General features: G+C 36.8%; 1 protein-coding gene across 3 annotated transcripts; it reads left to right on the top strand.

Moving 5' to 3' along the window:
- The first annotated feature begins 113 nt into the window (after positions 1–113).
- Positions 114–20,060, top strand: ptprnb (protein tyrosine phosphatase receptor type Nb). Of its 3 annotated transcripts, none has more exons than XM_026259384.1 (23): positions 114–430; positions 2,624–2,674; positions 3,385–3,495; positions 4,161–4,266; positions 4,364–4,490; positions 4,601–4,928; positions 5,040–5,177; positions 5,301–5,335; positions 6,361–6,641; positions 6,838–6,924; positions 7,888–7,967; positions 8,545–8,609; positions 10,376–10,585; positions 10,845–11,096; positions 11,938–12,085; positions 12,338–12,411; positions 12,880–12,957; positions 13,522–13,641; positions 13,722–13,888; positions 18,900–18,953; positions 19,166–19,230; positions 19,332–19,405; positions 19,605–20,060. In XM_026259384.1, exons 1-23 carry the CDS (start codon positions 355–357, stop codon positions 19,674–19,676), a joined length of 2,799 nt encoding a protein of 932 aa, XP_026115169.1. In that variant the 5' UTR covers positions 114–354; the 3' UTR covers positions 19,677–20,060. The 3 variants fall into 3 exon arrangements, with proteins under 3 accessions (XP_026115169.1, XP_026115177.1, XP_026115186.1); XM_026259392.1 differs by having other exon boundaries at positions 4,601–4,913; XM_026259401.1 differs by lacking the exon at positions 6,838–6,924.
- Positions 20,061–20,495: the final 435 nt, after the last annotated feature.

Below are 20,495 nucleotides of genomic sequence, written 5' to 3' on the forward strand. Positions count from 1 at the left end.
TTCATGTCTTCCATTAATGCTATTTTCTGAGCATGTCACGTGTCTTGAATTTGTAAGCATGAATTCCAGTCCCCAGACCAATAATGGCCACTATGACGTAATTTGTGTATTACTCAAAATAACTGCATTACTGTACTGATCGTCGTGCCCACTTTCCGGGTTTTCTGTCTGTCCAGTCCTCTCACCCCCTCCCTTCGGGAGCGCACTGGTGCTCCTTGCAAACACTCATCTTTATCGCACTCTTACCCAAGTCTCGTGTTTGTTGAGTTTGGCACGCGCAACATCACACTGCTCGTTGTGTCATCTAAATATGTCGATGTAAACGAGAATAGTGGAAAGAAAAGCCGAGGGAAGATGAAAGCGTCTCTTCTGTGGATGCTTGTCTGTTTGGGGACTGCGTGTTGTCAGCTTGGCACCGGTGATAGATACGGTATGTCAAGAACACGAGCCACAGGTTACCTTCCGCTGATTGAATGATGCATGATTTAACTTTGGAAAACGATAATTATTAAATATCAGATTTTACAATGCACCCCCCCCCCCACACACACACACAACTTATATTAAATGCATATGCAATAGGCTATAGACTAGATTCCTTTTTTGTTTATCTTTTTTTTTTTTTTTTTTTTGCTTAAAAGCTTATGTGAGATTCATCATCTAAAGATGCCTAAGGAACTGGTAAAAACGCGTTATTTTTTGGTTTGGAACTCTTGCACAAGAAGTATTTACATGCATGATAACGTTATCTGTAAATTTGTTTGCATTAATTTTATAGAAATGTGTCATAGAAAATCGTGTGCTTGCTGTAAATGTTGACGTCGATGAGATAAATCTTGTCTCGGGTGGAATGAATGGCAACGCTTAAAGATAATGTTTCATTGTGGAAAATGTGCCTCGTTTTCAAATGTTGTCTTTAAGATTATGGAAAAACAATAATCTGTATTTCAATTGATCTTATTTTGGCTAAATGTTTTAGCTTAAATGTTACCTGAATTGTTTTGTTCAAAATGTAAATGCACTATTATTAAACTAAGTTTGGGGTGTTGTGCAAAATGTTAATTTACTTATTTGCATTATTCTTTTAACTTACTGTATTATATAATATTCGTATTCTCAGGAAAAAGGGATGGAAGGGTTTGACAATCTGGCGACATCAGATAACGGCATGATTCAGAGACCCCGCAATAACGCAGCCTACACTGCTAGTCTAGTAGAAATGTATAACTCCACCGACGCGAGCCGCCTTAGCTGTGATGGGAAGAGTTATCAGTGTTTTTAATGTGGTACTATGTGATTATTTAGTGTCATTACTATAATTTCAACAAGTCAGCAATTCTGTCTTCAGAAACATTTTACAATTTTCTTTCGCGGTTATAGTCCATTGCTGCGAGGTCTTGTTCTGTTTGTTGTGGTTTGAAAATTCAGCACCATGGACAGCGGAAGTAGTTAATCTGTAATAGCGCACGATGGGTCGATTTGAGAACATTTGTACTCAATTGATTTGAAGTCGATGGGTTGTATCATGTTTGCGAGGGGGGTCGGATTACATGTGTCATACAGAGATGGTATGTCGCTTGTGCATTGCATTTATATTGGCTCCTCTTCTGCAGGCTGACTCACCACTGACGAGCCATCCCACGTCATTCTTGTTACAGCCGTCACTGTCAGGGCGCACGTCTCTCAGAAGCATACAGAACTCTCTGGGAATAAATCATAAAGCTATGAGAGAGCTGTTGTGTAGGAAGGCGAACAGCTTAAATTGATCTCCATGTGTCAAAGGTGGCAGAAGAAATAGAAAATGTTAAATTATTGGTTATAGATTAAGAAACAGTGCACAATTAGCTTTTCTCTTCTTTTCTGCATTGTATACAGTCTCAGTAAGACTTTACATATATTTTGACAGAGGAGGCGTATAGAAGACTTGAGCAGGAACTCCCACTCATGTAAACAACTTTCATCTCAATGATTCAATTATGTATGACTAGTGTGTCTGCCCAACTCTCAAGTGTGTGTGTGTGTGTGTGTGTGTGTGTGTGTGTGTATGTGTGTGTGTGTGTGTGTGTGTGTGTGTGTTTGAGAGAGCACAAGGGTACTGGAGGAAATGAAAGATTGGCAGAGTGCACATTTTGTTATGCTTTCAAACAAACTTGAGCAGTTGGCTTATCCTACAGATCTTGATATTGCTTTTTTTCAGTTATTTAGAATTCTTTTGTGTAAATCCTATTACTGAGCATTTGTATGGAGAAGCAGATGGCAGTTGGAGCCGCCCTTGCTTGTTTTGTCTCACAGAATTCTGGCAAATCTTTACTAATGTCCATTATGGTGTTCGGATATTATTCCAAATCATTACTTGTATGTTGCTATTGTGTTAAATTGACTGACAGTATCTGCTTATCAATTGCACACACATATGGTCCAGAAGTAGTTAGATCTGTGCTTGTGATCTGTATTTAGCTCTCTCTGGAACTGGAACTCATATTATGGCATGTTTGTCTTGAAATCTTGAAACAACCTGCACACATATGAGAAAAGAGGGTCTTTGCTTGTCTGTTTTGTCAAATGTCAGAAAAACAATTACCCTCTCATATTCTATCTTCGCTTTCTGTTTCTCTCTGTCAAGGCTGTCTGTTTGATGGAGGCCTGTGCTTCAGTGGTCAGGTTTGCTGGGATGGTGAGTGCAGCCATATTTTTCAGATTCAGTTTTTGACCCTTGTACAATGTGTAGCTCATTACTGAAAAAAAAGAAGCAAAATAATGATAAGACTTGCCATATATCCCTGGCACAGTTGTGTAATTATGGCACAACTTAATGTTATCAGCACTATCCTACAAGCTTTTATTTTATTTAGCTTTCATGCATTAGTCTTGCCGTCCTTTTGGTATTTTTGTGTGTATATAATTACCTTAGTCTTCACTGTAAAGCTGATAAATCTGCTGACTTTGTTGTAAAAAAAACTAATATTGTAATGCTTGTTATATATATATATATATATATGTTTGATCTTTGACTATTTGTAGCTGTTTGATAAAAGCTTATATGTGCAGTAGAGTGTGTAAAAAAAATCATTGACTACACAGTAAACACTCACTTTCAGCAGCACCTGGCCTTACCTAATCAGTGTTCTTCAACCGTTTCCATGGCAACTGTGACATCACAACCTCACCTTCTTCGTAGTCTCTGTTTATGTCAAATAAAAGCAGAAAGAGCAGGGGTGAGGAAGTGAAATATAGAAAGGAAGAGACCCTCAGATAAACGTTGATAACAAACGTGTATGTGACTAGTACAAATACATTAAATCAAAAGCTGATCTCAGCAGGCAATGTCCACTGTCTGTATTCCTACAAAAGATATAGTCTAAGGTTTCTTAATGTGTGTTACAGATGAGCTTTTTGGTCAGTGTCTTACACAAAAGAAGGAAAGGTTTCACTACAGGGTGACAACAGTTCTACTGGACAGACTGCAGTCATTACTGCAGACACTTATGAAGGAAGGTGAGTTTCACATGGAAATTTGAAGATGCTTCAGTGCAGACTGAATTTCTAAGCACATTTCTGCTTGAAAAAAATGTCATTGCCATAGCAACAACACAATGTAAACACAATGGACCAAGCGACGATTCATCCACCTGCATGTGACAGAAAATCGCCCCCATGTTGCCACAGTAACCAAGGTCAAATTAATACTTAAATATATGCGTTAATGTACCATGAGTCAATGACATGATGCCCATTTTTGTAATTTAATAAGAAATACATTAAAATGTAATTCATATAAAGGACTTAAAACACTACTTCTATGAAGAATGTTTTTAAATTCTTCTTTTTTATGGCATAAAGTTAAAAGGGCATAAAAGCCTTTTTGAGTCTTAAAAAGAAAACCTTAGGATGATACATCATATAGAGTACCACTGTGGGCAATCGTGAATCCTTACCTTGTGAAAAGCTTAAATACATATTAATAACTCATGATATTACTTTTATTGATATGCAATGTTATTACTTAATGGTTACCACAAATTGCGTTGTTAGAATCCAAAACAAATACAAAGAGTAAATAAGAACTTATGTGACGTTTTTAACTAGATTTTTCCTTTTCTTTATCATTGAAATTCTTATTTTGTCATTTACAAACATAAACAATGTGAATTATTTTGCAGGATTAACTTGGCAGGATGATGTCACCCAATCAATGATTAAGAAAGAGCTTAGCAAAGTTCAGAAGATCCCAATTTCTTCTGGGATAAAGAATGACCCACCCACAGAGTAATTCTTACTTTTGTCATGCAATCACATTACTCTCTTTCCATTTTTTTTTTATTTAACTGCATTGATTTTTTTCTGAATCTCTCCATTATTAAAGATCTCAGAGTGGCCAAACAAACCAGCTCAAGCCCAAAATGGTGCAGCCCTATATGGACTACATGATTGTTGATCCACCTCAGTCATCTCTCCATATGCAGAGCCTGGATCCTTATAGTTACCAGCGAGTGAGAGCCCAAACACAAAGCCCTTTGTTAAACTGCACTGATTGTAGCTTGGAACATTGGTATACAACTGCTTCTCTTTAATTCCATCATCATGTCTTTCTGCTTTACAGTATGGTTACCAAGATGAAGAGGAGCGTTCTTTGAACCTGGTAGAGGGAGGCAGGTACCCACCAGCCTCCACTCATATTAGGGGAAATTCACCACTTCCTCCATCTCTAGATAAAGATGATCAGCTTCTGCAGGATCTGATGACTCTCCTCCTTTCTTCGCCTGCACAGCCCACATCACGCCATGGTGTGGCAGCACCTCACTCCACATCATCTTTTTTCCAGGATCTGGACTTTCCGCTTGACTACAAGGACTATAACAAAGACTTATTTTCCCAGGATGAAAAGATCAATAGCCAACAGGAGCAAAAGAAAGGTCCTCAGAAGTATGGTGTGTTGTCTAGGCACAGTGGTGATATAGTGTTAATGTTTATCATTTTGAAATGTGTTTCTACAAAGTATTTACCTATTTTGGCAAATGACTTCTAAACTCTGACCCCAGGAACCACTCAACAGAGCCTAAATGAGCTGCTCCTGCAACATGGATTTGATCTAAACCATCTGAAACCTGAAGAGATTGAGCGTCTATTTACTGTCCTTCAGCTCCTTCAAAATGAACCAACAAACAATCAGAGAACACGTGAGCACCCTTAGATTTCACTTTCTATGAAATATCAGTATACATCTTAAAGATATACACACCATATAGTTGGAACTCCAAAAAAATATGTAAAGTCATAAATGCTTGATTTCCTTCATGCAGCTGAAACAAAGGATTCCTCTGTGTCTCCAAAAGTGGTGAGCATCAAAATGTTTCTGCTGTTTTTAAGTGATTTAAGGCTGCACTACACTACCTGGCTAAAATTTGGATATGATTTTGAAAACACTAATCATCATACACATGCTGACTTGTAAATTGCTACAGAGGAAAAACTGAGCATCCCACCTTAAAATAGCAGAGGATCATGTAATACCAGACTTTGAGTACATTCCTGAAAAAAAAACTGCAGCTGGAAGACACATGAAAAATGAAAGAAGAAAAAATAAAATATCCGGCTTAAAATATCAAACATGGACTCAATGTAATCATAGTCTGAAGATAAATACTGGAGGTGTCCATCAAACACTTTTCAATTTACTGTCAAATCTGTCAGCTCTGCAGACCGGCTTTGACTTTGTCCAAACTGTAAATATGTAAAAAAAAAAAAATTATAGAGCATTCCAGCCTTTAATAATATTACAAAGTTTGTTGATCTCAATAGTAATCCTATATATTACCTGCAGGGGGCAGCAATTCTTAACTCAAAATATTATGAACATAAATATATTATATGTGGGAAACATGAGCCATGATTATGTGTGATTTGTTTTGTAGGTCTTTTATCTTTTAGGCCTCTAAGCCAACATTAGTTTATCTCTGAACACAGTATCTTTGGTGCTTCAGTACTGCTGCAACGTGATAACTTTTCGGCCCTGTTACATTAATAATCATGGTTGGTTAGAAAATAAACATACACTGCTTTATGGCCCACTCAAAAGCATTTTAAAGAGAAAAAGAGAGAAAAGACTAGAAATTGCTAATAAAACAAATACTAATGAAGTACATTTTACAAGAAACTTTAATTACATTTTTTCTACTTTAAATTTCATGTTTCATTCAATGTGTTATTTGCCATTGCTTTGAAGCTGTATTTTTTTTACCTGCAATTTCTAAATTATTTTTTTTTCCTACACCTATTTGTTTTCAGTGTACATCAAAAATGGAACAAATTATTATCTATAGGCAGTTAACTTGACATGGCATGTGTTATGTGCTCCATTAGATGAAGATTACGGAGGGGGAGATGACCCATGTGGTGGAGAAGGCTTCTGCCCCGGCTTCAAATTCCTCCAATTCTTTACTCAACCACGGGTCCGAAACCTCTCCCAAGGGTTCCCAAGGGGCTTCCCAGGATAACTCCACCCCAATAGGTGCTAGTGCACTAGGGCCTTCATCTCTCAAACAAGAGGATGGACAACTTGGAAAGGGAGCCTTGAGTGTGAAGCCAGGAAAGAATGAAACCAAGTTAAAGGAGGAATTTGGATACATTGTCACAAATCAGAGGTACAACTAACAGACTGTTGGACTCAGTTTTAGTTTATGTGGCTGTTCCTTTTGTCTGAAAGTAAGACCTGGGGGCACACATCAAACTGGCTATTCAGTGGAGAGTCTGTTTGTGTGTTGTTTTCGTGAATTCTGTGTTAGTTTGTGCTTGTGAAAGTGTGTATGTGGGTGTATGAATGTGTATGTGTCTCTACAGCCTTCTCACTCTGTCCAATGGGGTTCATCTACTGAAGACCCTTGCTGAGAGGATCCATCTCACCACTGGCTCTTTCATCAATATCAGGTAGGCCTAGGTTTAGAGCAGGGAGGTGGAAACAGCTGAGTATAGTCCCATATTTTGCTTTAATAGTGGGCCTTGATTAGATCTTGAAAGTATACTAACCCCTAAGATTTTTTAATTCACAAAGCTTGCAAAGGCATTTACGAACAAAGATTCTTAAGAAATGGAAGGACGGAGTCAAACTGTTTAACCTTACTTAGCTTAACCAATGTATTATTTATTTGACATAATTAATTAATCAATGCAAACAGTCTTGATTGCTGTTTGTTGATGTGGTTAGGAAGCACATGCTAATTTAGTAAAAACTCTTTTTACTAAATCAAACTGTGGTGAGCTGGAACCTTGATCCATTGTCCTTGGAAGACAGAGGGGGATGGCTAAGAGGGAAAGAATGAGAGAGAAAAGGTAGTGGAATGAACCGACCTCAAAAGTGGATTTGCTCCACTACTTTTCCTCTCTTTATTGCTCGGATCCCAATATCTAACACATAATCAGGGTCTGAAATTAACACCCACCAACCCACCAAATGCAGATGAAAATCAACCGAGGTGGGTAAACTCACTAGCCAATTTGACAAATTGTGGTCCATAAATTTGCATGCAATCACTATCAGAGCCCTTCCTTTAACATGAGCCTCCAAGACAAAGCTTAAAGACGATTTCCCAGTGGATGAGAAGCAACACACCATGGCATGCATTTACAATTTGTGAAAATTGATTCACAGAGAATTTGTTTGTATTTCATTTAATTTTTATGGTATCTGCAAACAATGATTAAAGGTCATTAAACGGAAAACCATTCAATGATTCAGAGTCAGACTTATTAATAAATATATTTAAATTTGATAATCTGGATTATTTCTAATAATTTGAAGCCAAACTGGCTGATGAGTAAAAAAGGTTAACTTCAAACCCTGCACATAATCATATGCCAAACTTGCATGTGATCAAATATTCTGCTCCACAGTGTGGTTGGTCCAGCTGTCACTTTCCGGGTGCTCCCAAACAGCCAGAATTTAACAGCAAGTGAGGTGTCCGAAAAAGCTGGTAAGTAATGAAGACAATGTTTAATGTCTATTAAGAGTGACATCTGTCACACAATTGTTTTCGAGATGGCTCAAAAGACATACAAATTAATGTAAAACTTAAATACCTGATAGGCTTTGTATTGTTGTCTTGACATAAACAGGACATTCAGGGTTTTTAAATAGCAAAAGGCTTTTATTTTATATTACCACTGAGTTGGCACTAGTCAGATGTAAGTATTATTAGGGAAGGAGCATTCTTATTCTAAGGAGCATTTGATTTGACAAAATAAGTGAGTGCAGCATGAGTCATCAGCATTTTTGGTCTGTAACTTAACATTGGTATATTATCATATTGCAGTTATTGCAGCTTACAGCAAATTCTACTCGAAGCTGCATGTGCACTACAGTGATATTTATCACATGATAAAATCACAGTAATGCATAACTTGTGTGGTTTATTTCTTTATTAAGCAGACTGGAAAAGTGTTCATGTAAATGTCTCATTTATGTGTATCAGCTTACAAAAACAATTATGCTGAGATAACATTAGAATAAGCTGTCTGTGACTGTCTTCACATTTATTGTTTTACATGCAGTGGCTCAAAAGGTCCTTCTAGAATCTGAGACTGGTCTAAAGGTGCTTCAGGCAGGTGTTGGGGAGGTAAGGATGTGCAGAAACATACAGTCTTAACTTGTGTACCCGTTGTTTAGTCCTTTCCCACGAAGTTCTCTCTCTCTTCTATGCTTGAGGAGGAATATCTCACAAGACCCCTGACACCCACCCCCGTCTCATTTGCTGTGTTGCTATGACAACGACATCATACGTGTCAAACTGTCAGGGGCGTTCACGACTCCAAAGCGCGCGGCCGATTGGCATCCCAAATGCTTCTCCCCTCAGAACGCAACATTTCCGCGAAACAGCAAGATGTCCGTGCCAGGACTGAGCTCCGTCACCGTTGTTCGTTTCCTGCGAACAAAAATTTACCAGCCATTACAGTTCCTAACAAAACTGAACGAAATTCACATGTCAAACCGGCGGGAAAAAAACGAGCTCTAATTACGGTTATTGCACCTAGAGGTTTCTGCTCATCTTCAGCGGACCACCGGGCGCGAGCGCTTTCCATTCTCCATTAGTTTATTGATTTTTTTTGGTGAGTTAAACTTTCTCTTGAACTTAAATACATTTTATGTTGTGTTAATGTTATCTTACATTATATTAAAACAGCATATACATCTGCTTTTATCCCGGTAATAGGCGAATAACTGTCATTTCAGTTTGGTTGATTTATTTGACAACGTTTTTTGCTTATCGTTAGAAATCTCTTACAGACTAACATGTGGCGGGAAAAAATATATGAAAATGTGACGGTTTTTACCACATACTGTCTAACTCCTTGTTTTTCCCTGCATTCATTCATTTTACTCCCCCTTCGAAGTCAGTGGTTTCAGGCTTATGAGCCAGAATTGTAATAAATTAGTTTACTGGCCACATTAGAGACGGTCCAGTTTGGTTTTATTTGAATCTAGGAACCTGCGGCAGTGGTTAAACTGTTTTCCTTGAACTACTCAGTGATTTGTTGAAATAAAGAACGCGCATTAAAAATGACCAATCAGAATGATTTGCACTCAGAATCTCCGCACAGACAGTGATGTCAGGTAAAGATGGTTGCTGTGGCGACAAGGTCAGTGCGGTGTGCACAGGAGTGATGTAATGCCCCCGTCTCCTGTGTGGTGGTCAGCATCATTCCAGCAGAAGGCTAGAGAATATTATGGGATTCATATGTGTTGAAATACCTTGTAATAAAAGACTTATGTAGTCTTTTCCTCTGTTTTCTCTCATCATTTCTTTGCTTTCTGTCTATGGACATTTTAATGGCCATGATGCTTACATCAAACGTTGTGATGTTGCCATAGCAACCGGTGACCCCACAGAGATCATACTTCCAGAAAGCAGGGTGGGATGGGTAGTCCTGTTTTGAATGTACCGGTTTAATATTCGTCTTTCACTCATGGACTCTCTTCACTTTTCCATTTCAAAATGTTACAGATGCACAGTCCTTTGTGGTTCCTCTGGGAGAGTTAATTTTTAATTAATCATATTGAATTACATACACACACACACACACACACACACACACACACATATATATATATATATATATATATATATATATATATATATATATATACATACATTGTGGGGGGGGAGGTTCCTCATCCACTATTAGTGTGATTCACCATCAGTTCACCTGGATGATGCGATGGCAGTCATAAGGCGCCAGAACGCCTACCAAACACCGGCTTATTAAAAGGGTTACATCTCTTGTTTGTATCTGCTATTTTGATGGTAACAACATTAATTGGGGCTATAGAATGTTATAATGATTTATGATTCATATGTTAGTTTTCATTTCTCCATTTTTCCAGAAGAGCGATGGTCATGCGTTGCCAGTGGCAACACGTGTACGTGACAACACCCAGTGGGTGTTCCTCATGTTTGTGGGTGTGGCTTGTGTGGGTGGACTCCTGGTGGGGGCCCTGACCATTGCCTGCCTGCGCACCCATGCCCGCCAGTTGGCCTCAGGGAAACTGGGACTTGGACCTGAAGCAGGAAATGTGACGCATTATGAGTACCAGGTTTGGAACGGTTTGGCATACGCACTGCATCACATATCTGCAGTACAAACATTCTCTGCAACCATCTATTTGAATCCCAGCTGATTTTAGCAGCTTTCCTCGTGATGGCATGTGACTGTCAGATACTAATGTGATCAGATTTATTTGATTTGACCATAAGCAAACCAGAGCAAATTGATTAGCTGCAATAATTAGTTACTTTGAATTGCATATGCAGAATGTGCTGCAGTTTGTCAGTAGTCTTTTCTTAATTTCTCAGGATCTTTGTCGACAGCACATGGCTGCTAAGTCCTCTCTCGGAAGGCAGGACTGCGGGGTCGGAGCTGCAACTGGTGCCGGTCCAGGAGGAGGAGGAGGTGGGGGAGGAACGGATACGTCACGAGTCAGCAGTGTGTCCTCACAGTTCAGTGATGCACCTCAGCCAAGCCCTAGTTCGCACAGCAGCACCCCCTCCTGGTGTGAGGAGCCAGCGCAGTCTAATATGGATATCTCTACGGGGCATATGATACTGGTAGACATGCAACCCCCTATTTACAGATGCAAAAAAAAATACAAATTAGCTTTCAATGCATAACCTTAAAAGCCCATTTTACACCAAGAATGATAACTGTAAAGATAACTATATTAGCATCCAAAGCAATGGACTATTACGTTCTGTTATTGTCAGATAATGTCTGTTATAGGCATGCTGCCGGTTATTCATTTGGCACTTTAAATGCTTGTGCTGTTTAAGGTTGAATTGGATTCTCATTGTCTATTAGTGTTTATCATTTATCAGCTGAAAAAAAAATGATTCTGAAAGTGATTCCAATGATAATGTTCCTCTGCTGTTATCTATATATTTTTGGTGTGGACTTGCATATACTACCATTGAATTAGAATGATTATTAAAACTTTGCAGTATAATACTTTATTTTAAGGTGTAACACTTGTTACATGTACATAACATAGTAATAACAGTATAATTGGATGTAATAAAAAACTAAACCAAACCCTAGTAATTAGAACGTACATGCAGTTAAGTAATTTAATTAGTATTTGTTGTTAAATTGCACTGGAAAAATGTGTACACTGTACAAATTAAGTGTAACTGTTTGTAGTTATAATTCTTAGAGTGATTTTTTTTGTGTGTGACTTTTTTCACTTTGTTTAATGCTTTGAATATAAATTGCCCTGCAGCTGCTTATATAAATTCATATTTATGCCATGGTTTTATAAAGAATGCTTTGTTTCTGTTTTAATATAGTTGGTTTATTAGTATTCTCCCATTTTTCATGTGTTTTTTAAGAATCACATGAATGAGCAGCTGAGAAGTAAGGGGTCTCTATTATGATCTCTTTCATGTTTTTTAGGCATATATGGAGGATCATCTGAAAAATAAAGACCGTTTGCTCAAAGAGTGGGAGGCTCTGTGCTCCTATCAGGCAGAACTCAGCACCATCTCAGCTGCCCAGAGTGAAAGTAACGTCAAGAAGAACCGCTGTGCCGATGCTGTGCCCTGTGAGTAAGACCCCAATGCTCCCCTACCCCCCTGCTTGTCTTGAAACTCTGTGTCTGAAGGGTAGGTGTCCACTTTGTCTTTTAGGAAATCTTCAATTTGAACACATTACTCACACTATTTTTTATACTAAAAATGGCATAGACTAGTGCATAAGTACGCATTTGGAGCGCAACCTGTGTTTCGTCACACAACCTGATTGACTTTTCCTCTTTTTAATAGATTAGGTTTGTAAATGTCAGTTGTTTTTGCAGATGACCATTCAAGAGTGAAGCTGAAGGCTGAGATTAACCCCTCCAGGACAGATTACATCAATGCCAGCACCATTGTAAGTATGTGCACTTGATGGTCCTCTTTGCCCTGGACCTCATCATGTGACTTATTTCTTTAGAAATGGAAACATGACAGTTTGAAGAGCCTTTATTATGGTCTCTTTCCTGCTCTCTATAGCTGAGATCTAAGATAGAAAGCTAAGGCTAGAAAGCCCTCTTTTCCTTGCATCTCTTTCTGTTACCAAGGCGATAATCCATTTATTCTTCATAGAGGTGCAAGGCTGCCACTGGTTTCGGAATCCCCCTCTCAGTGTTGCCATGGTTACATTGTATTGATCTCATTCAGAATGTGTAGGTCTGGAATCCCCTGCTGCTCTGTTGTAGTTTAGAGCAAGCGATCATCAATTAAGCCTTCATGCACCTCGGATCACATGAATGGCTTGTTGTCGTGGTGATGGGCAGATCCAGGGTTAAGAGGGCTAAAGCACTGACCCCTGACCTTTTGTCTCCTGTTGACCCTTAAGATCGAGCACGACCCCCGGATGCCTGCGTATATTGCCACCCAAGGTCCTCTCTCACACACTATCTCTGATTTCTGGCAGGTCAGTCACATGTGTGGATTTAATGTAGTCACTGATATTAAAAGATATTCAAGTTGCTTGAAAATAAACTACCATTTCAAAGTTTGGGGATCAATGAAATTCTTTTTTTTCCCCCAATGATATTAACACTTTTATTCAAAAAGGATGCAATAAACTGATTTATAAACGTCCACAAATAATTCTGAAAAAAATGTGTCACGGTTTCCATCATTAAAAATTAAGCTAAACAACGGTTTTCATGATTAATATTAAGAATATTTTATTGGATGATTTCTAAAAGATCACGTGACACTGAAGACTACACTGAAGGAGTAATGCCTGCAGAAATTTCAGTTTTACCAACACAGATGTAAAAAATTGTTTTTTAAAAATATGATAAAGTATAAAAGTGGAGCCTTGGTTCTGAAGCTTTGGTGAATTTTAAAAACATCTTGATGCCACATATTTGAATGGTAGTGTTCTTAAAAAACAATTACACAGTTCTATGTATTAGTGCTTCTTTTCTGTGCATTTATGTAAATACTGCGCAAATGGCATGTTTTGTAAGCCATGTGTATTGCACAGATGGTTTGGGAGAGCGGGTGTACAGTCATAGTGATGATGACGGCTCTGGTTGAGGATGGAGAAAAGCAGTGTGATCGCTATTGGCCCGATGAGGGCTCTTCTCTCTACCACATTTATGAGGTTTGTATGTACTTGAGATGTTTGCTTTATGTAGTGTAAACTACATCAGATATTATGGTCCCTTTAATTATTTCACTCAGGTGAACCTGGTGTCTGAGCATATCTGGTGTAATGACTTTCTGGTGCGGAGTTTCTACCTGAAGAACGTCCAAACCCAGGAAACTCGTACTCTCACTCAGTTCCACTTCTTGAGCTGGCCTGCAAAGGGAATACCCACCTCCACACGGTCTCTACTGGACTTCCGCAGGTACAGCGCATGCTTGCACATAGTATGTAATAAATAAAATAAATAAATAAATGTATGCATTTAGCAGACGCTTTTATCCAAAGCGACTTACAGTGTATTCAGGCTATACATTTTTACCTATCATGCGTTCCCGGGGAATCAAACCCCCAACCTTGCACTTGACATACAATGCTCCACCACTTGAGCTACAGGAACACTATATAGTATGTGTGTATTTCTTTTTATATATTTATTGTATTTAAGTATATATTACTATTTACACATCTAGGCCCAACAATCATCTGGCCATGATGGTTTGCTTTAATGGTAATTATTTGAAATGACCACAACTGCCGTGCAAAAAAAAGTGTACAGGAAAAAATGATTGCAAACTAATAGTAATAAAAGTATATAATAAAATCAGAAATTTTATCATTTTAATGATTTAAATTTGAGATATATTTGTATTTTGTTCATTTACTATTTATTATTAGTAATTAAATATTAAGTTAAAATTATACATATTTAAAATATTGTTATTCATGTAATTTCCTCCTGAACAATAGTAGTAATAGTAGTAGTAGGGGTGACCCTGAATAATCGATGAATCGATGCTTTGATTCGAGGAGCCTGATTCGACTACCAATCTAACAGTCAAATATTTGTGGAGTGTTATTAATTATGCCATTTTGACTATATGGGGGAGCTCAAATGTCTGATTTCACATAGAACTACCATTTTATCCCAATAAGTTAATATACAGCCTATTATGATAAAGATGTAAGAATCTGAAACGAAAGAAGCTTCGAATTAATATTTTAAAGTGCCTGAATAAACCCAAACACCCCTATAGATTTATGTTTTACTTTCCATAATCCGTGACCGACAGAGGAGCATCTTGGTGGCAGGGAAACGAACAGGTAGGGTACTAGTGAATTTCAAAACATTTCAGCCAGTGTATATATATCGTGGATTTATTATTTACCTGATATAAGATGCTTTTGGTTTTGAGTCAAGCCCTTCATTGTAGTACTAAGGTGATATCTCTTTAGTGCACAGCGAGAGCAGGTCAAACTACAATGCAGAATATTAATAACTATGACTGGGACTGTTATATACATACTATTATAATGAGAAAAACATAATACTAAAACGCTATGAATTTTTAGAGTTTAGCTGCCGTGTTTCTGCACACTATTTCGTGAAGAATGCTTCCACAAAAGGAGTTCGCATTCAGAGCCCCGCAGATATGTTCATGTGCATTCGGGCCCTTTTTGTAAATAGCCTATTAGTCTTAAAATTAACGTTATATTGTATAAATAACAAAACGTATGCTATATGAAATTATTAGTTGAATCCCATTGATTAAAAACTTGCTATCAAATGCGTCACTCTACTGGTCATCTTCAGCGTGGGCAGCTCAAAACAGAAATGCAGAACATTTAACTGCTAATGTTTTAGACTAACGAGAGCTATTGTATATTATTACGCTATTGTAAAAAAAAATAAAAAAAATAATAGTTTCGTCGACGTTAAGTGTTAGCTATCTGTTCATCAAAACATAAAACATTATTTACCCCGTTTATATCTGCAAGGTGTTCATTACACATTTTTCCTGCGTGTTAACATCAGTAATTATGTTAGTCGAATGTCTGACTTGACAAAATATATTTTGCCCCACCCCCAAACATAAGAATATCGGCAAGATTAAAAAATTCCGATTCGACTATGAAAATCCTTAGTCGGGGACACCGCTAAGTAGTAGTAGTATTATAAAATAATACTTTAAGTCTACTATTACTGTTATACAGTAATTTATAAATTATCATTTTTTTTTTATTCAGGGTGAACATAGGAGTTCTTAAGCTGTGTGTGTAGTAAGTTTATATTATAAGTGTCATGCACAAAAAAGGGACTGAATAATTAGTTGCAAGATTCCATAATTGTGATAGTTCTATGTGTGTAATTTCCAGTTCCATTTGCTCTCTCTTCTCTTCTAGCTGCCATTACATGATGTCATTCCATCACTGTTCACTCTATTTCCTCCATTCTCTTCAGTCTCTTTACCACAGTCTCTTTGAACCTCTTACCCACTTTCTGTCTCTTTCTGAGAGCGATGGAGCGCAGTAGCGAGTATTGCACAGCTGTCTGTGTCATTTTTGTGGTTTGCAGCTAGTAGTCTGGTTCCAGTTGCATAGTCACAAAAATGAGCACAGACAGGTGTGGCTGCAGCAACGCTGATGAAACGCTCCATCGCCTAACTCCCTCCTCCCACTTTCTCTTTGTGTGATTCTCTGTCTACCTCTTCATCTTAGTCTCTTTTCATTTCCTTCTCTATGTCTCTCTCCTTTTTTACTCATGTTCCTAAATTTCAGTGTTAATGTTGCTTGTTTCTTACCACTCTTGACTGTGGTATAATTCTGCTCTGTTTGATCTTTCTGACTCTCTGCTGTAAAGTGGTCCTGATGTTTCCTGTGAGCTCTGTGGGTCTCTACTCTACATAAACCTCGATTTTTACAGTGTTTGCAAGGCAACCACTGTATTGAAATTTCTCTCATCTTTATTCATTTAGTTTTTCACAAATATCTGCAGTTATTTTAGTCTTAAACTACTCAGTTTGTTCCACTTCAGGCACTATTTAAACTTAATTACAATCATCATACTATTATATAAATGCTAAAATAAATAATACCCAGAGCAACATTTTTTTTTCTGCCATGATAAATAAAGATCACAATGTTTTGTTTTTTAAACTTCTAAAATGAAAAATATATGTCATCAATACAAATCACAATCATCATTATACCAAAATAAACATTTAAAAAAAGGAAAAATAAACATATATAGGACACTACTAAATAGAAAACCGTTTTCTGTGTAACTGAGTAACTTTTTAGTGTGTTTCAAATCAAACCATAAATGTAGCCTTAATGAGCATAATAAAATAAACTTCAAAAACATAAAATATTTGTACCAAGCCAAAACCTTTAAACAGTATATATATATATTTTTTATAGTTTATACAGATTTCTATAGGCATTAATGTAATTACATATTTAGAAATGTAATTAAAACACTATGATGTTTGTTGTTTAACATGGCAGATTTGCATTAACCCATTTGTGCCCAAATTTTTCTGAATGGTTTCATGCATATAGTCATGTTAATAGTGTCCTATGTGTATTCACCCATTTAATGTCAAATTTTAAAAGGAGGAGAGCATTTGGCATCTAACTGCTTTCATCAGATCAATCTTTATTCATAAACAAATATATCATGCATAAAAGTCAAAGAACATTTGATGCAAACCCTGGAAAAGGCTGCATCTATCTTATAATATCTTGAATATGATAACACAACAAACCCATTTGTTTTAAAACATAGAGCAGAATAAAGTGCAGCCATTGAGTAGCCCTAACAGGGTATTGTGTATTAAAAAGTTAAAGGAAAGTAAATAAATAAAAATAAATAGAATGAAGAAAATATTACATCTGTATAATACAAAATTATATCTGAAAGACAATTACGCATTTAACTTTTTGGTTACCAACATTCAGCAAAATATCATATTTTTGCTCAACAGAAGAAAGAAACCCATAGGTTTGCAACTTGAAGATGAAACAATTTCCATTTTTGGCTGAACGTTCCTTTACTTAGTCAAGGTATAAATAGTTTTATACATTTTCATAAACATGTTTGCATGCTATAATTTGTGACGTAAATATGTAAAATATCTGTATTGATACATATTGATTAGGTCAAATGGATTAACCATGACAGAAGTCCTTGATATTCATGAAATCAATTATATTATTTTTAAAATATATGCTTTTTAAAATAATTATCATATGTAGGCTACACCCATGATTGCTTATTTATTTACTTATTATTGATCATGCTGATATTTTCATTCTTAGAGGTGTGTTAGTTAAATGAAAATAAGTAGAATGAAGAAGAGGTTAATGAGAACTAATGCTGAAGAGGTTAATGCTATTCTCAAAGCTCTACCGCAGTGAAACGAATGCCCATGACTGAGCAGGCACACAAACGCATACATACACACTCATAAATTACATAGCAACTTCATGCATGTGTTTGCTCTTTATCTTTCCAGTCTTACTTTTGTGTGACTGACTGAAGTTTGTAAACTGCTGCTGTCACATGAAAACTGGAAATTCCCACCCCTCACGATAAAAGCAGACACAGAAGAGGGGCAGTAGAGCTGTGGAAAGATTTATTCCCTATTAAATTAAGGTCTACTGTACAGTAGATATGTCAGTTAAAGGGTTTAGTTATGTTTTAGGTGGGATATTATGAAAGCAAAAAGCACTAAACAAGACCAATAACCTTGATTTATTAACACAGTAAAACCCAGTTTCCCCATGATATGTACTTACAAGTCATTTGCCAACCAATACCGCTTGGACTTTTGACTAAATACACAAAAAACTATAGGTCTCATGGACGATTTCTTTTGTTTGGATGATTCTATAGACCTTCATGAATATATATATATATATATATATATATATATATATATATATATATATATATATGAATATGAATATAATCTTTATTTGGTTGTTTTCTTGCATGTCATTGAGAAATAAAACATGGATAACATCTAGAAAAAGGCTGAGAGCAACAACTGCACAGCCTTGTCACTGTCAGTACATTAACCACTATAAATTGCTGTTTGCACCAAATGTAATAAAATCTGAATCATTCTCACAGAAGTTTTGGTGATTCCCTAATTATATGTATTAATCACATTTGTTGTAAAATTCTCTTTCACTTGCCCCTTCAAAAAAATCTACTTGTCCCAGACAATCTCTGTTACTTAATATGTATAAAATTCAACCTGCCGAATTGGCTGGCTGACAGAGATCGACATGTCATGACAACTGCTAACCGTCATTTCATTTACTCAGAACTAGACAGCCTAAGTCCTGAGCTAATCCGACTTTAAAACTATTGCTGCCTTGCAAGCACTAGTATTTCCTTCTGGAAATCTCTCTTTTTTTCCCCTTAGGAAAGTCAATAAGTGCTACCGTGGCCGCTCCTGCCCCATCATTGTGCACTGCAGGTATTTATAACACATTGATGCATTTGAGGAATTCAAGTTTTTATTTTTTTTATGGAATTAAAATGCATTTTATTAGGTGTTTTGAAATAAAAACAATATTCTTGTATTATATGGAGTACTGCATTGGTTCTGAATGTACTGTATGTTCATAAATTGCACATAAGATGTTTTTTTTCAGAACATATTTCTCACTGTATCACTATTCTGTGCAGTGATGGTACAGGCCGGACTGGAACATACATCCTGATTGACATGGTTCTGAACCGCATGGCTAAAGGTCAGCACATGATGAAACTTGTAAAGCTTGTGAGAAGAAATAGTGTTTAAGAAAGTAGGGCATGCTGAACATTGTTGTTTATTGTTTTGTTTTCAACTCAGGAGTAAAGGAGATCGATATTGCTGCAACCCTGGAACACATTAGAGACCAGAGGCCAGGAATGGTGCGCACCAAGGTAATGAAGGGGGAAAAAAAGCAGAGCAAAAATCAAAGCACTATTGTACCCATAAAACACCATAGTATCAGCAGCCTCTCCTATTCCCCTCACTTGCAGTAACTGCTGTATATCTTTTTTACTGGTGCTGATAGTGTTATGAAAAGAGTTGGAGTGGATTGTGAAATAGAAATGCTGATCTATCTTTTTCTTTCCTTAGGATCAGTTTGAGTTCGCACTGACCGCTGTTGCTGAAGAGGTTAATGCTATTCTCAAAGCTCTACCACAGTGAAACAAATGCCCATGACTGAGCAGGCACACAAACGCATACATACACACTCATAAATTACATAGCAACTTCATGCATGTGTGCATACATGCCTTATGTGGCCACTGAGTATTAGGGATGTGCATGAGTAATCAATACTCTCTTACTAAATCTTTCACTTAAATCGAGTTACAGCTAAAGTGTGTTGGGTTGCATTGTGGTATAGAGGGGTAAGAGATTTTATTGTGCAATATTTTAATCTTTATGGTTCTTGTTAGAGTCATGCTTTCCACTAGATAAAGATCCACTTTTATGGTGCCAAGTGCTTAACTACAAGAGTTGTGAGAAACTATTTGTGCAGCCTTTTTTTTTTCCACAGAAGATTCTTCTATTAGCAAATTAAAATGTCTTTTAATTAATGAACTTAAAAGATGAAATTATTCATTATTAATGAAATTAAAAAACTTTTAGCACTTGTATTTCTGACTAATATTAAGTTCAATTTTTAAATAGGTAAATATCAGATAAAAAAAACATTAAAATTAGATTTTCTTTTAACCCAGTGGGTAATCTGGGTGATGTTTTTTTTTTTTTTTTAAGACAGGCATAGTTTAATTTATATTGTGAAATCATTATAAGCATTATGAAGGCTTATGTTTGTGATTAAAACAAAAAAATAAGGTGTTATATTAAATGATTCTTGTTTTCAGTGTTACGGTACTTACTCAGTGCCATCCCTACTCATTTTTGCTGCTTTCCTGCACTTAAAACAGTGTAAACCACATATCCCAACCAGTTCTGCCCAATATTACCTTCCTACAGCATGTAATATTAAATCTCCTT

Source organism: Carassius auratus, chromosome 6 (genome assembly GCF_003368295.1).
Source record: "Carassius auratus strain Wakin chromosome 6, ASM336829v1, whole genome shotgun sequence".
Classification (NCBI taxonomy): Eukaryota; Metazoa; Chordata; class Actinopteri; order Cypriniformes; family Cyprinidae; genus Carassius; species Carassius auratus.